This window comes from Lemur catta, chromosome 3 (genome assembly GCF_020740605.2).
Source record: "Lemur catta isolate mLemCat1 chromosome 3, mLemCat1.pri, whole genome shotgun sequence".
In the NCBI taxonomy this organism is placed as follows: domain Eukaryota; kingdom Metazoa; phylum Chordata; class Mammalia; order Primates; family Lemuridae; genus Lemur; species Lemur catta.
This window is the reverse complement of record NC_059130.1, coordinates 71,265,101-71,282,794: the sequence shown is the minus strand read 5'-3', so window position 1 is coordinate 71,282,794 and position 17,694 is coordinate 71,265,101. Positions and strand designations below refer to the sequence as shown.

Here is a 17,694-nt window from a genome sequence, read left to right as displayed (position 1 = left end):
TTTCCACCTTGACTCCACTTTTCTGTGTCCTTGACTAAAGAACTTGGGAAATTATAAGTGATTGTTGTGCAGTCTCTTATTTTGCAAATCTATAAACCACTTGAAATGTCTTTACCCCTGGAATTTAATATTGACATTATAGACTCTGAAGGGCCATGGCCTAGAGATGCCAAAGTACCAGGGTTAAATTCACGGACTCTGCATGAAGATTTACCAGACTTTCTGGGTTTAAATCCCAGCTCTTCTACTAACTGTATTAACTTGCACAAATTACTTAAAAACATTCTGTGCTTTGGTTTCCTCAAGGAGAGGTAAAAATAATGATAGTGGCTGGGCGCGGTGGCTCACACCTGTAATCCTAGCCCTCTGGGAGGCCGAGAGGGGGTGGATCGCTCGAGGTCAGGAGTTCGAGACCAGCCTGAGCGAGACCCCGTCTCTACTAAAAATAGAAATAAAAATTATCTGGACAACTAAAAATATATGTAGAAAAAATTAGCCAGGCATGGTGGCGCATGCCTGTAGTCCCAGCTACTCAGGAGGCTGAGGCAGGAGGATCGCTTAAGCCCAGGAGTTTGAGGTTGCTGTGAGCTAGGCTGACACCATGGCACTCACTCTAGCCTGGGCAACAGAGCGAGACTCTGTCTCAAAAAAAAAAAAAATAATGATAGCATTTATCATCTAGGTTGATAAAAGAAGGTAAGAATAGTAATAGTATTTACCACATAAGTTTGTTATGAAAATAAATTGGGTTAACATTTGTTAGTAACTTAGAACACTACCCGTCCAATAGCAGGTGCTTATTAAATAGATAGCTTTTCACTTTGATGAGGTAGATAATTGAATGACCTGGACATTTATGGTAGAATTATTTAGTGAGTGTAGTAGCAACCATTCAGCAACCAGAATCCTTCTCTTTCCTATTCTCTGCAGATACTCAGCTCTACTACAGTCTGAGAGGAAATTATTTACTCCAGTGATATTTGAGGATTTGGATATTTCCTCAAATATAACCCCTAAAAGATAAAATTATGCTTCACTGTGAACTGAAAATATGTTTGCCCTTCACAAGGGCATTTGATTTTCACAGCTACTAGATTTTCTTGAGGTGTGTCAGTGTGTTGGGGAAGACATTGATTAGGAAGAATCAATCTACCTTTTCTTTTTTAGAAAGTGGTTCTAAACTCCTTTCAAACTCTAATAAAAGCTATAGTCTGTCTCCCCAGTAGAAAAAAAAATCCCTGAAGCCATGAATATGGGCACCAATTGGTCCTTTGCTATATTTACTATAGGCCAAGGGAATGGACTGAGGATTATTGCAACCTTTTTTGACAATGGTTGCTGAATTTAGAAAAGGCAGAGAGAGAGAGAGAGAGAGAGAGAGAGAAGAAAATTCCAGGACATCATTTCACAAAGTACTGGAAATAAAATGGCCTTTAACATAGGAGCTCTGACTTGGACTGTGAGGAATAATTCTGATTGTTAGTTCTTAACAAATTAATGATACAAATTAAAAAGTGACTTTGAAAGATACATAAAATAGTCTAATTCAGTGTTATTTAAACTGTGTTTTGTGGAAAACCAGGGATTTGGGGGGCTCCTGGAAGGATGTCCTAATTAAGGGGAGAGTGCTGATCAGGTAGAATTGAGACTCCATTCAACCTACATCTACCAGAGAAGTGCCATGTTCACAGGTATCACTTCTTGGGTTTCCAAATAAGTTAATATGTGAACAAAGAATTCCATAAGTTTCAAATGATTGAGAACCACTTTTCTGGATTTTTTTTCATATGGATAATCACAAACCCAAACTTCTCAACCTGGGTCGTCAAAATCTGAGAAAAGTCATATTGGCAGATATAAAATCTTGTAGGATGGTAGGATGGAATGATGGTGACCACAGACCAGTTTATCAAATTCTCAGTAGATGAAATTATGGAGTCTTCCATGAAGGCACAAGGAGGTAAATTTAGAATTAGTAAAAAGCTAAACTAATCAGTAAAAAAAAAAGAATGCAAAACTGAAAACCCCAAATTATAGAAGAAGTTGCATATAAAAGAGCTGCAAAAAATTTTAGGTACACCACAGGCAGCTATTCTGAAGAAACGAGATACTGATGGGGATAGCCTTTATTATTAAGTCTGATGTTAAAGATGGAGACCCTGTTCCACAAATCATCTTTTGATTCCATTTTCAGAAACAAAGTACCAGCTTGTATCACATCAACTCCTATCCTCTGTGGTAATATCTAAGTTCTTATGTGATTTTACCTGTTTTTTTTGGTTCTGATATTGAGTTGCAATTAGGTATGAGCCATGACATAAGTAAACCCCATTCATATATGTTGAACATACGGAATTGCCAATATTTGGTTTTCTTGGCTTAAAAATGGCAGTTCCATATGGTTCAAGCTAACATTTTCTTGGCTATACCACTCCCTAGTTTCGAAGCAAAATCTATACCCTCTCCTTTGCATTACATCTTCCACCTAACCCACAGGCATCCTGTGCTGCTTTGATGGCTTGACAGGAACAGTTGAAGAGGCCTGAATGAACCTACTGGATGAAAGTAACGTTGTCAAGTCTTGTCTTCTCTTGTTCAGTAGCTCTTGCCAAGGCTTTTGGGACTTCTCAAGAGGGTAGTCATACAGAACTGAAATTAGAGTAGCCCTAAAATACCCTTGGTTATTCCTTTAACCATGTATTTTGTCTCCTCCACAGCCTTTTTAGCAATAGAAAATCCAAAACACAGTGTCCTATAAAACAAAGTGTTAAACTATCTCGTGGGATAGGCAGGTGAAAGGGTTGAGGCTTGTCAAGGAACCCTGGTGAGGACCGCAGCTCTTACTGCTTTTGAAGTGCTCTTGTGGAAGCTGTGCCCAAGTCCTTTAAGAGCTGGTTTCCTTCTCAAGTAAAGCTGGTTGCCAGCAAGAGCAGTGGTGTGTTGGTTCAGGTGGGAGGGAAAGAAAGGAAATGCATCCATGATGGGGGATTTGCAGGCAGACCTAGCTGCCATCCCTCCCATATGGGCTCCTTCCATTTGCCTGCCTGAGAGGAGGCTGCTGAGAATCATTCAAGCCAGTTAAAGAAATTACCTAAAGTAAGTATATGAAACACAAACACATTAGCTCAAAGTGCTTGAAACACAGTAATAATCACAAAGTCCTTACTTCTTCTCTCCTTTGTACCATTCAAAGGCCGGAGGCGGCACACCTGCACCTTCACATCTTATCAATCCACTGCGTCCGGGGGTCACGGTGCCAGATTTAATTTCCTGAATCGTAGGAGCAACTGGAAAAGAAACAAACAAAAGAAACCCGGTGGGTAAGTAAAATTAATCCTCAGAAGAAATATAACACACATATATTTTTATCCTTTCTATATTCAAAGCAATCCTATGCCTGATAGGCCAATGCATCATATTTTCAGTGTTTTATGCTTCAAATACAAGACTAGTCATTTTCAGCTTCATTTTTCAGGTTGAACAATAGATGAATGTTCCCAGGGAGTGTAGAGTAAATGCAATACATTTTGGCCTTGCTTCCTATTGGAAAAATGGCATTGGTGAGGGGAATGCTTCATCTGTACTCCAGTCAAACTACAGTCCCATAATAGCTCTCATTTATTGAGTGATCACTGGGAGCCAGTCACTGGGTTTGGTGCTTTATGTTTTTGATTTCTTCACAATAATACTGTAAACCAGATGGTATTATCCCATTTTACTATTATGAAAACTGAAGTTCAGAGAGGTTAAACAATTTATCTAAGGTCACACAGCTAGCTAGTTGCAGAATTTGGATTTGAAGTCAGTCATGTTGACTCAAAGCCTGGATTCTCTCAATATTCTGTGTTTTTTCCTTGTCTACTCCCTGTGCTGCAGCAATTTAGTGATCTTCTTATATGGTTTCTTCTGCCTGGATGCTGTTCTTCCCCATATCCACAGATTCAAGGCCCATTTTAGGTGAAACTATCTTCATACTCTTCACTATCTCTCTAGCCAGAAATAGCTTTCTCTTCTCTGAGTAATTTATTTGGGTCTCTCATAACATGGATTTTCTATCTTGTATTGTGATTACTTATGGGTATGCCAGGCTGCCTTGTCAGCTCCTTGAAAGCAGGGTAAATATCTGATTCATCTTTGCATATTCCAAGATTAAAGCACAGTGCCTAGCACAGCGTGATGCTTAAAAAGCTTTTTTGTAACATAGCCATTCCTTTATTCATCAAGTGGCTATTGAGCCACCAATACGTGCCAGGCATTTCTCAAGGCACAAAGCAGTCAAATGCCCTGACGTGATGATGTTCACATTCTAAATGGGATGGGGTATGGGGAACACAGACTATAAGCGGTAAATAAAATAAATAACATGAACAAAATGTTAGAAGGGGATAAGCAATATGGTAAAACAAAACCAAAAACAAGAAACAAAAAACCTTATAGCAGCAAAGAAAGAAGAATTAGAGCAAGGAATGGGTTGTGTAAAAGATAGAGTACTGTGAGTAGGCCTTATTGAGATGGTGAAATTTGCCCAAAGACTAAATGTATTAGATGAGTGAGTGAGCTATGTGGGTGTCTGGAGATAGAGCCTTCCAGGAAGCAGGAGCAACTTGCAGTAAAGCTCTGAGGCTGAAGCAAGCCTGGTTTGTTTGAGAAATAGCAAGGAGATCAGTGCGGCTGATGCAAAGAGTAAAAAGGAAGGGTAGCAAAAGATAGGGCCAAAGAGGAGCAAAGGATGGAAGCTCGTGTAGGACCTTGAGGGCCATTTCAAGGATTTGACTCTTACTTTGAATGAAAGAGTGAGCCCCTGCAGACTTGTGTTTTATTATAAGGATCACTCTGGCTCCTGTGTTAAAAAATACAATAGTGAGGCCAGGATGAAAGTCAAGGGAGTAGGTAGGAAACTTGCAGTAAGCAGGACAAATGAAGGTTGGTGGCTCATACCAACCAGGGTGGTAGTTGTGGAAGTAGAAGAAAGCTGCTGGGTTTGGGGTCTACTGTGAAGTTGGAGCCAATAGGATTTCTTGATCAATTGAAGAGAGATGGAAAAGAAAGAAAGGAGTCAAGGTGACTTCTTTTGGCTTAAATGAGCTGGAAGGTTAGACTACTTCTTGACTGAGATGGAACTGGAGGAAAACACTGAGCGTTGTATGCATGCATCTTTTCATAAATATTTCCTTTTCTACTTAGTTTTTTACATAGTACATATTTTAAATAACACTATGGGAAATTGTTCATCAACAACTGGAACACTGAAGATGCAAATATGAGTTCACTCAGAAATATGACCTAAGTACGTGTACACTCTGGATATATTTGGGGTTTCTTTGGAAAGCATAAAAAGTACAAGGTTTAATATTTTTTCAACATGCAGTGAATATGAAAACTGTAAACATTCTTACAATAGAACATTGCTTTTCCTTTTAGAAATACCCTAGTAAATTCATCATTTTCTGTTAAGGGTGATACTTCATTTTGAAATTATAGCACCTTTTTCTCTGTGCTGTTTTTTATTCTTAATAGTTAAGGTTCAATCTATAGTTCTAGAAAAAAATTGCAGAGCAAATATTTTTATTAAGGTACTTGTTAATAACTTGGTGAAGATAATGAAAGAGTATTTACTAAAATATTTAAATGTGAAAATGTTATGAGATGATACACATACACACATATATACACACAGTTTTGTATACATACATATACAAGTATACAAATACAATATAAGGACTCATTTCATAATTTTTCATTTTTTTTGTGAAGCAAAGTTTCATGTCCCCCTGTAAAAGGCAATGAAATATACAAAATACATCTATAAATAAAACCCCACTCCTTTGTCAATTATTATGACATTGATTTACTTGTGAGAAGTATAGGGAAGATTATATTTTCACTATTGTTCTCACAGGCTTTCATCTCTCTCTCTCCCTGTCACGCTAACAGGCTGTAATCTTTCATGATATCCAACTATTATTGAAGATGAAATAACCATATGCAACAGGAGATCCATCACAAGCTTCTATTGATAACCTGGTTAGTTTAATTACTCTCTTGTTTGTCAAGGGGCCATGACTCATTACAAACAAAAGCATGAAATCCGGAACATTGCCTGAAAACCCAGGCATAATGAACCAAAATAAAAATCTAATTCATCATTAAAAGGCTTTTATGCAGTACAGTGTGTGCATGGCTTAGCACTGGGTGCTTTACCATACAAGTTAGAGACATGGTCCTGTTATCCAGGCTTCATGGGCTGCTATGATGGAGACTGCAAATGGAAAGACAGCTAAAATGTCATATGGATCCATGGATAAAGAATGAATCAAAATTAATAATAATATGCATAAGAAAAAGTCTTAAGAGCATTTTGTGTGGTAGAAAATTAAAGAGCCACGGGCTATAGAGTAATCAATGTGGAGCGAAGATTCTCATGTAGATTTTATTTTGTGGCTAAAATTATAAACTTGAACCTAAAGCCTCTATTGATTTTTCTTTGGCTCATGAAAATTCATATTACATAATCACATTATTGTGCATCTTTTGGAAATGACTATTTGAGAGGAAGAAGATTCATCCACTTATTTATTCTTCGTTCCTTCATCGATTCAACAAATATTTCTACCAGGGACCAAATTAATGAAAAAAAAATATTCCTGGCCTTATAAAGCTAACATAGACTGATGCAAACTAAGATGGAAATAAAGCAGGGCAAAAGAAAAAGAAATAGCAAGATGTCTTATTTTATATGGAGAGATCTCAGAGCTCCTTACTGATGAGGTCATATTTGCGCAGAGAATTAAATGATGTGAGAAAAGGAATCACGTGGCTATTTATACGAAATTATCATAATAACAAGCAAGTTAAAGTGGGGAGCATGCTTTAGGTGGAAACACGTTTATCAGGTTTAAGTTTAACATGCTTTTTAAGGAAAAGAAAATGGTCATCACGGCTTGAGCAGAATAAGTGAGATGACGAATCTAGAAGAGAAGGTGGGGCCAGGAGCGGAGTTGGTGCCCAGATTCTGCAGGGTCTAGTAGCCCATGGTAAAGGCTTTGAATTTCATTCTAAGGGACTGAGGCTTTGGAGGTTTTGAGCAGGGGAGCCACATAATTTGATTAAAATTCTATAAAGATTCTTTGGCTGCTGTGTGGAACATGTTCTGCAAAGAGGTAGGAGGGGAAAGAGGAAACAGGCAGAATAGCTAGGAGGCTGTTGTAGTAATCCTTAGGATGATAAGAAAGTCATTGGCCAATTCACAGAAAAGTCAGGAACTGAGAAAAAATGTAATTAAATAGATCATTGGTCACATTGGACCTGACTCAACTCATTTTAGTTAACTGGCAATGACTGGACATTTCTAGTCAAATTCTAAGTTTACACCCTTCTGAACACTATTACTTTGTATAAATAAAAGGGTTCTATGGCCCCAGGATTGCCTGATTATACCCAGCAGGTTCCTTTTCTATAGTACTTCTCAGAAATTATGTTGCCCATGTATGTCTCACGAATATCTTATTAGACAGAACTTTTTCCCAATTTATGTGACCCTAGCATTCCAAAAGGTTTTATTTGAGCGTCTTGTGGGCCTGACGTTTCTTAGAACATATTCTGAATATGTTGGACTGTTGAACTAGTGGATCTATAAGTTCTATTCCTCATCTTAGGTTATGTGATTCATGACTTTTAGGGTGAGCAACCAGCACTGGTTCAACAGGCTTCCAAGTGCTCATGAGCTATAATGTACTCACGGATTTCACGTGAGGAGAAGGCTTCAATTATTTGCACCATAAGGATACGGTCATTTATTTGTCTGGAACAGATGTACCTGACAACAGTTATGACTAATTAAATCTCCAACTGGAGCTGCAACAGTGAAAATTATAATTATGCTTGGCCAAGTTGTATAAAACACTCATTTTCCACTAAAATATTCCATCTTCTAAGAAATCATAGTGGGCTCTTCCTTGGAAAGATGATCAAATGATAAAACCTGAGTGATTGCTCCCAGAGCCTGTTTCTCTTACCACTGCACTCCCTCATCCTCATTGCTCTGTGAATTTTGGCCCTGCACCAGCAGTGTAAGCTGCTTTTACTAGAAGGGTAAATGCATGCATCTTCTGTTTCCAGAACTGTTTTTCTTCTCAAGGAGATAGTTTTTTGTTCTGCTCATATATAATTTTTAATAACACAAGAAAGGGGAATGCTTGAGTCTTTCAAATTCATAAGTAGAATTGCATCCTTTGGAGTGGACTGATTTATGTGCCCCGCTGAAATTCAGGCACACCACTCTTGTGCCAAATTGTGTGACTGAGTTGAAGCAATTGCACACTGAAAAAATGAATTTCAGAGGAATATTATTAGACAGATGTGGGTAAGAGCAAAAAACAGATGTTGGGGAAAGCCAGCAGTTAAAGGGTCAACAAGGGGTATTTAACACCTGTGTGATTAGGCTCTCACAAAAGAGGAGTCTTCCTTTTTCATTTACTCAGTGGGATTATTTTCTTGCATTGTTTAGCCAGTCATTTCAGGATGAAGATAATGAAAGGTTCTTTATCCAAAACTCCAGGCTCTGCAGGTGCAAGAAACAGAACCTCTGCACTTGGCACCAAACAAGCTTAATCAAGATTCATTTTCTTAGTTACATGACAATAGCTACAGAGACCTTCTTCCTCTCTTGTCATCTTCAGTGGGAGCTTTGGTTATGTACACAGCCTTATTACAAAAAAAATGAGTAAATCCAATAATTACTTTAATATCCTTACTAAGTTGAAGTAGTTGCAATGAAACTTTAGAATTCCAAGAGGAAAAGAATTTGATCACTACTTTACCTGCTCAAAATGATGGAAGAAGATGAAGACACTACACAGTTATTATTAACTACAATAATAAACAAGAGTACTCAGGGTGGAGTAGTAAATTTAGATTTCATAAAGAGAAGGAAACCATGAAGAAATCAGTCCTACGGAAGCTAGATAGTTTGAAAACGCTGTGGAACATAAGCATATTGATCTTGGTCTAGATTGTAGAATTTATAAGTTATACTAAGGCAGCCTTGGTCAAATGGACAGGTTTTGAAAAAATTTTAAGGTTTCTAGTACCTACCAGAGAGCACATAATATGGGATGTGCTCAATACATTACTGTCACAGATGAGGATGGTGATAGTTCAAAATTTCTTCGTTGAAGGTAGACTGAACCTCAGGGTGGGAAAATGTGGCAATCTTTCAAAAGTTGTCATGGATCTCACAGAAAAAGACCACAGGTCAACAAACTCCATGTAACAAATATGTCCTTGCCTAATGAACTAATTTTACCTTTAAGGAAGCTAAGACCTCCATGTTATTGCTAAAAGAAATTTTTTTAAAAATTATCTAGTCATATTAAAAAAAAACTACCAAATAGAGTTGAATCATAATCTTCACAACTTAAGGACTTTCACATTGAATTAAACCTCTGGTCAGCATTCACAGGGCATCAAAATAATCCAGTTTGTAATGAAAGCTTTCCCAAGACCTTAAACATTTACACAGTGGTGAAACAGTGTAGTAAAAAAAGCTCTGCTTTGTGGTCCAACAAAAGTGGCTCTAACATTTACTATTTCAGTTACTTAACCCCAGTTTTAAGTTCTAAATCCCAGTTTTCTCACTTGTAAAATAGTACTTATTTTACATGATTGCTGAATGAACATGAATGAATTCACAGAAAGTGTTTGCTGTACTGCTTTGCACTGAGTTATCAGTCAATAAATACATTAGCTGTTATTAAACAGGAATTATTACAAGAGAATACGGTATTACAGCCATGCTTACTTTAAGAGCATGGAATCAGGATAAGATACGGACAGAAAAGAAAACTGATTATTTTTAAATTCATTGCCTTGGTACTGCAAGCATGTGATTCATTTAATTAAAAGCTGGATTGGTATATTACTTTTTACTCTTCCAGAATTCTATCCACATCCTGCTTTTTAAGTGTAGTTAATCAAGAAAATCTTTTCTGAAAGGCAGATGTAGAACTTATTTTATTCCCCTTTAACCAAGGAGTAAGTTTTGAGTTCAATGTGATAAAACATGAGAAGGATATGCAATGCAAAGGTACCCTTTCTAAAAAGATAGGCAATTATAGTGGTGCATTATATGTTTGGGCATATAAAAGATCATGCATTGATTCTGTTAAGCATATGATGAGGTCATTTTATCTTTCACAAGAAAGATAGTAAGTGAAATGTTACGTGTCAACATGACCTTAATGGTTTTACGAAATGTTTAATGTCCAATGTGACAGTATACTAAGCTGTGATGTCTGATTCTCTTCTGTTTGTAGATGTGCATGAAAAACAAAATATTTGGTACAAAAAATTCAGGGAGCTAAGATATTTGAGTGGATACAAAATCTGATTTTAGGAGCATTAGTGAAGACCTCTCCACTGGCCCCCCAAGCACTTAAAAAAAAGATGTCTGTTGCTTGAAACTACAATGTGAGAGATTCCTTTCCTTAGCTCAAGTTTAATGTTATTATAATATTTAACTCTTTCAAGCAGGTTAAGTATACTGAGCTATCATTAGTCATTTAGATTGTGGTGTGAATGATCTGATATTGTGCTTATTATGAATGTGCTCCTGTTACAGGCCATTGGAGGATGAATGGGATCTGTGACTCATGAAGAAGTAAATAAAAGTGCAGTAAGAAGAGAAAGAGTTACATCATGAGCAATTTCTTGGTGCTTAGGCAGAATTCATGCACATTGTGCTTTTGACAAGGGTCAGTACTGGTAAAATTACAGCTTGAAGTAGCTGTCCCCTTGTAATCAGCAATGCTTACTCCAGTGATGCATCCACTGTAAAATATGTCTGAGATTTATTGGGCCACTAGCTGTATCAATAGGAATTAAATGGTTCACTGTTTTCCTAGTTGTTCACTAAACTTTCTTTCTTTAGACTTACTCATGATCTAATCTCTTCTCTGTTGTCAGTCATGCTGAAATTCTAGCTGTATGTGATTGATTTGGATATATTTATTGGACAGGTTTGCAAGAATTGAGAAGTTGGGATTCTCTAAAGGCTTCTCTATTCTCAGCATGTACAGTCTTGTAACCAAAGTTGCCCTTCAGTATGAACCTTACGAATCCTAAAACATTTGAATGCATTCTTTGCACATTGAAGCTAATATAAACTTACTGGTATAAAATAATTTTTAGTGAATCTTTAAAAAATAAAGATTAGAATGGTTAGATACTTTCTTTAGAATCTTATGACACATGAGAATATTCTTGGGAATTTTTTATTGGTAAAATATGGCTAGTTGTGTTAATCAGTTAAGGTATGATCTTGGAGATTCTATTATGTTTATTATTATGTTTTAAGTCATGGTACACTTTTAAAAACTAATATTGATCTCTCAAAATCTGAATGAACTAGACTTGTACATCAATTCAAGATTTGTGCAATCAACTTAAAAAGTACTAGCAATATAGATATGGTGAATAACAGATAAGAATAGTGGTAGCATCTTTACTTAGGCCAGTTCCTCACTGGATCATGTTTTCTTCTGGCCTTAGGGGCAGCTTCCTCCAAAGACTTAATGGTAAATCTGAAGGCATTACAGAGACTTGGGGTGATATGACTTCTGCTTTCACAGAATAATCATTGGATCAGATTTCTGAATGATTCATCATTTCTTCTTGTTACTATGGCCTTCAATAACACTAAAGTGGACCATTTAAAACAAATAAAATTCAGTTATTAAAACTGTTTAATTCTAAAAAAAATGAATAATTCATATTGCTAATCTGTTCTAAAGAATTACATTTGAGACCCACTATCTTACAGGAACAAAAAGGAAAGCTTTGGGTATCTATAAAGAGAAAAGAAAAATTAAAGAAAAAATAAAATTTATATCATAGAAATGTAGTTGTAAACTACCCATTTCTCCCTTCCCACACCCTGCCTTCAAATGCATGAGAGAGAATGTTATAAATCTAGCAAAACCACAGAAAACATGTTAAATGGAAGACATTTTCCAACGCTACAGACACAGATTCCCTAGTAAAAAAATGAGCATTAAACCAGAGCCATTTTTACCTCTCCATTTACTTTGAGGTGGCAATCATATGCTCAAATCCCACCTTGGAGGATATAATGCTATAGCATTTCTATTGTGGTTCAAAGAACAAAGCAACCTGGGCCATGACAATGCAACTGATGTGCTTTGTCCATAGACTTGCCATGAACTTACAAATAAGGAGAAAAACAACCTAGTGTGAAGTGATAGTAGTTATAGAATTGAGAGGTAATTTTTTTTCTCCTTTGAAAAACATAGCTTTGGACACTTCTATTTAGGGAGAAAGAAAGCTAAATCAAGCAAACACAGTAGGTAGTAACTAAGACAAAAGAATGAGAAAACATAAAGTAGGAAAGACATTTTACCTACAAATAATGTATTGTAAAGAAATCAAAAGATAAAGGAGGAATGGTGGTAGGAAAACTGTAATTTTCAGAAACACTAGTATGGGTTTATTTGGGACTAAGAATGTCTTACAAAAGAAAAAAAAATGTCATCCTTCCTAAAATGATTAAATAAAAACATGGTATGAGAAAACTCTGCCTAACAGCAAAAGTAATTTGACAACTGAAGAGAATGTCAAGAAAGGAAAAGTCTAACTGACAAAAAAGATATTTCGTGTCAGCAAGAGCAGCACATGAATAAATTATTAGAGAAAATGTTTGGGTGTTTTCCTCTTTTGCTCAGAAATATATATATATATACACACACACATATATACACACACACACATATATATAAAATGCAGCTGATACTTTCCTTATAAATTCAATCTTATTTAGTGCTTCTTAGTCAAAATCACGAGATCTGTCTATTTACTGCTCTCATCGTGCAAAGCTTATCTGCACATTTGATGAGCAGTTATTACCAGTTCATCAATGTCATTACAAAACATTTCTATGTCTTGAGAGACTCTATCATCTTGTTGGTTCTGCCTTTAAAATTCATCTGGAATCTTATCACTTCTCACCACCCCTATGGCTATCACGCTGTTGCAAGCCAACATTACCTCTTGCTTTGAATATTTCAGTAGTCTCCTAATTGGTCCCCCTGGTTTTGTCCTTGCTCCTATTACAGGTCATTCTTAACACAAAGCCATAGTGTTTCTGTTAAAACAAGTCAAATCCTCCATCCTGGCTACCCCTTTCATTCAGTATATGGGTCAAGTTCATTACAGTGGTCTACAAGGTCCTAGATGATCAACTCTCCTGATACCCCAGTGGCCACATCTCTGTGCATTCTCTCCGTTGTCTAATCCGCTCTAGCCATACTAGACTATTTAATATTCATGAAACACATTCCACGAATGCCCCTACTTCAGGGACTTTTTACTTGATACTTCCTCAGTTTGGAATATTCTTCCCTTAGATATTTGCATGTCTTGCTTGCATCCTCATTTCCTTCCAGTCTTTGGTCAAAGTCCACCTTATTAAGGAGGTGTTCCCTGACCTTGCACATAAAATAATAATCCTACCTCCTCACCTTTTAACCCATTCTTTCTCAACCTTTATGATTGTTCTCCAAACCAATGATCTCCATCTGACATAATATATATTCACTTCTTTATTGATATTTGTCTCTCTTCTCTCATTGGAATATAGCATCCACAAAAGAAACAGACTTTGTTTTGTTCAATGATTTATTCCAAGTCCCTAGACCAGTGCCGGAAGCATAGTAGGAATGCAGTAAAAAATATTGTTGTTGAATGAATAAAATATAAAATAACCATTCAACTTTCTGTTACAGGAATGTTGCATTTTTTTTTCATTTATTTCAGGATATTATGGTAGTATAAACATTTTGGTTACATGATATGACTTTGCCACACCCAAACCATAATTTGGGGTGTGCCTTTTCCCCCCTACAACGCTAATCACAGCAGCAACAAAAATAAATAAATGGGACCTGATCAAATTAAAAAGCTTTTGCACAGCTAACGAAACTATCATTAGAGCGAATAGACAGCCTACAGAATGGGAGAAAATATTTGCTCTCTACACGAATGTTAAAGGGCTGATAACAAGAATCTATCTAGAGCTTAAAAAAATCAACAAGAAAAAACCAAACGACCACATCAATAAATGGGAAAATTACATGAACAGAAATTTTTCAAAAGAAGATAGAATAATGGCCAGCAAACATATAAAAAATGCTCAGTATCTCTAATTATTAGATAAATGCAAATCAAAACCACAATGAGATATCGCCTAACCCCAGTGAGATTGGAATGTTGCATATTTTGATGCAGACCAAAGAAGATGTCATAATATCATTTTCCTTTGCTGAGTAGAAAATTTCTATAGCATTGTCATTTGTATGTTTAAAATCCCCAATATTGTGTGACTCTAAAATGAATAATACAATGTCTGCAAATATGTCACCTTCACATTTTTGGTAACTTTTGCTATATAATAACACCTTATGTCTTTTCACCCCTTTATATTTAGATAAATACACACAGACACACACATGTATAAAGTGTGTTACTATAAAGTGTATAGGTTCCACATTTGTGGATTCAACCAACCATGGATGAAAAATATTTTTTTTTTTTTTTGAGACAGAGTCTCACTCTGTTTCCCGGGCTAGAGTGGCGTCAGCCTAGCTCACAGCAACCTCAAACTCCTGGGCTCAGGTGATCCTTCTGCCTCAGCCTCCCGAGTAGCTGGGACTACAGGCATGCACCACCATGCCCGGCTAATTTTTTGTATATATTTTAGTTGTTTGGCTAATTTCTTTCTATTTTTAGTAGAGATGGGGTCTCACTCTTGCTCAGGCTGGTCTCGAACTCCTGAGCTCAAACGATCCGCCCGCCTTGGCCTCCCAGAGTGCTAGGATTACAGGCGTGAGCCACTGCGCCTGGCCGATGAAAACTATTTGAAAAGAAAAATAATACAACAATTGTAACAATTTAAAAAACTAAAAAGATAGAGTATAATAACTGTTTACATGGGATTTTTATTGTGTTAGGTATTATGAGTAATCTGGAGATGATTTAAAGTGTTCGGGAGGATGTGCATAGAGGTTACATGCAAATAGTATGCCATTTTATATAAGAGGCTTGAGCATCCACAGATTTTGGTATCCTTGTGAAGTCCTCAAACAAATCCCCATGGATACTGAGGGGCAACTGTATATACATGTATATTTATTTTATATATTGTTTATATATTTTTAAATATAATTAAACTTAATGTATTCGCTAGAAACACTTAGACATGGCAGGAAACAAAACATCTGAAACTAAACTGTTAACTTTAGAATTTCATTTTTATATATTATACAAAATCATATGTAATACTATATAACTGGGCATTAAAATACTATATTCTTGGGCAACAGAGTTCTAAAATAATTCACGCAGCATTTGTCTATGGCTCCCACTGAGAAATTTTGACTTAGAAGGCAAGCACAGATAACCTTTAGGCTAAAGGAATGTTTTAGTCAGCTATAGCTACTATGATGCTGTGTAACAAATAACCATTACATTTTAGTGACACATACCAAATACCATCTATTTCTTGCTCCTATGTCTTTTCTCTGTCATATCTGTAATGCCTATTAGCCAAAGAAGTCACATGGTCAAGTCTGTCATTAATGGGGCTGGGGGATATTACTCTACCTTTGGAGGTGAAGGGGAGTAAATATTTTCCAAGGAATTATCCAGAAAATTATTTATAGGTAGAATTTTACAAATTCATTTAGTCTCAAAGTTGCTTTCATACCAAAGCCAAAGACAATGCTACGGTCTTCCTTGAAAAGAAATTTTGTTTTATCCTCTGTGAAGGAAATGGAGTATCTAAAATGCATTGTGGATTCCAGAGTAATTCGATATGAGTGACATATGAATGAAGATATAGCATGGAGAATAGAGCTGCCTATGGAAACCCAAATAACAGCAAGTGCTAAGCAAACTAAGGACTGTGAAAACCTAGCATTTCAGGAAGGTGTTATGAGACCTCGGGGGAAACATTCACGGAAATCCAGTATGGGAAGACTCCTCACTTGTTCAGTAACCACAAACAGGATGCATTTGGAAATTGAAAGGTATTTTTTCATTTTCATATGTCGTCTACTGACTCCATATTTATTCTGAATTATTGTCTGCTCTCTTAAACATTTATTTACTCCGTGCTAGAGGTCAATGATAGATTAAAGTGGTTCCTGCCTTAGGGAAGCTCAAGGCTCTAGTGGAATTAGGAACTCACCAATACTGTGTAATGATCCATGTTTCTCTAAGTCGATACTTTAAGTTGTCTATTTATTTATTTTCTTGCTTTTGTTTTTATCTTATTACTTATTATTTATTTTAATAGATTTAGGGGATACAAATGGTATTATGTCACATGGATGAATTGCATAGTGGTAAAGTCAGGGATTTTAGTGTACCTGTCACCCTAATAGTGTACATTGTAACTGATAGGTAATTTTTCATCCCTCACCCTCCTTCCACCCTCCCTGCTTCTAAGTCTCCTATATCCACTGTATCACTCTATATGACCATGCATACACATCGCTTAGCTCCCACTTATAAGTGAGAACGTGTGGTATTGATTTTTCCATTCCTGAGATACTTCACTTAGGATAATGGCCTCCAGTTCCATCCAAGTAGCTACAAAAGACATTATTTCATTAATTTTTACAGCTGAGTAGTATTCCATGGTGAGTGTGTGTGTGTGTGTGTGTGTGTGTGTATATGTATGTGTATTTTCTTTTTCTACTAATCAGTTGATGGACAGTTAGGTTGGTTCCATATCTTTGCAGTTGTGAATTGTGGTGTGATAAACATATGAGTGCAGGTGTCTTTTTGATAAAATGACTTCTTTTCCTTTGGGTAGATAGCCAGTAGTGGGATTGTTGGATCCAATGGTAAGTCTACTTTTAGTTTTTTGAGAAATTGCCGTATTATCTTCCATAGAAGTTGTACTAATTTACATTACCCCCAACAGTGTATAAGCTATCTCTTTTTATCACATCTGTGCCAACATCTATTATTTTCTTACTTTTTATTAATGGCCATTCTAACAGGGGTAAGGTGTATCTCACTGTGGTTTTAATTTGCATTTCCCTGATGATTAGTGATGTCAAATATTTTTTCATATGTTTATTGTCCATTTGTATATCTTCTTTTAAATAGTGTCTGTTCATGTCTTTTGCTTACTTTTTAATTTTTTTTTTTTGCTGATTTGTTTGAGTTCTTTGTAGATTCTAGATATTACTCCTTTATCGGGTGTATAGTTTGTGAATATTTTCTCCATTCTGTAGGTGGTCTATAAAAATGTTTATTGAATAAATGAATGCAATGAATGAATTAATTATCTCTGTAAAATACTACAATTCTATGATATTGTTATAATTTACTCTCTAGGCTTTTTCAACTTAATACAGTTAAATTTCAATGAGTTAATATTTGATGTGGATAATCTTAATATGTTCATGTAATGCATAAGTGATAACTAAATACATTTGTATTATTTGACTAAATGTTGATATCAATGCCATTTTCTAATAATGTTTACTTTTCAAAGTATTTTTCAATGAATAAATTTTCATGAGGAAGCATATGGAAATAGCAGAATTTATGTATATATTTTATCTATAATTGTATCTAAACCTGAAAATTTCCCAAAAAAGTTATACAGTC

General features: G+C 36.0%; 1 protein-coding gene across 1 annotated transcript in view; it reads right to left on the bottom strand.

Annotated features, from left to right (window-relative positions):
* NEGR1 (neuronal growth regulator 1) overlaps positions 1–17,694 on the bottom strand; it is an 817,382-nt gene that overhangs the window by 184,342 nt on the left and 615,346 nt on the right. The window contains exon 5 of the mRNA XM_045547746.1: positions 3,167–3,287. Coding sequence (XP_045403702.1) covers positions 3,167–3,287 — 121 coding nt within the window. The remainder of the gene's footprint in view (positions 1–3,166; positions 3,288–17,694) is intronic.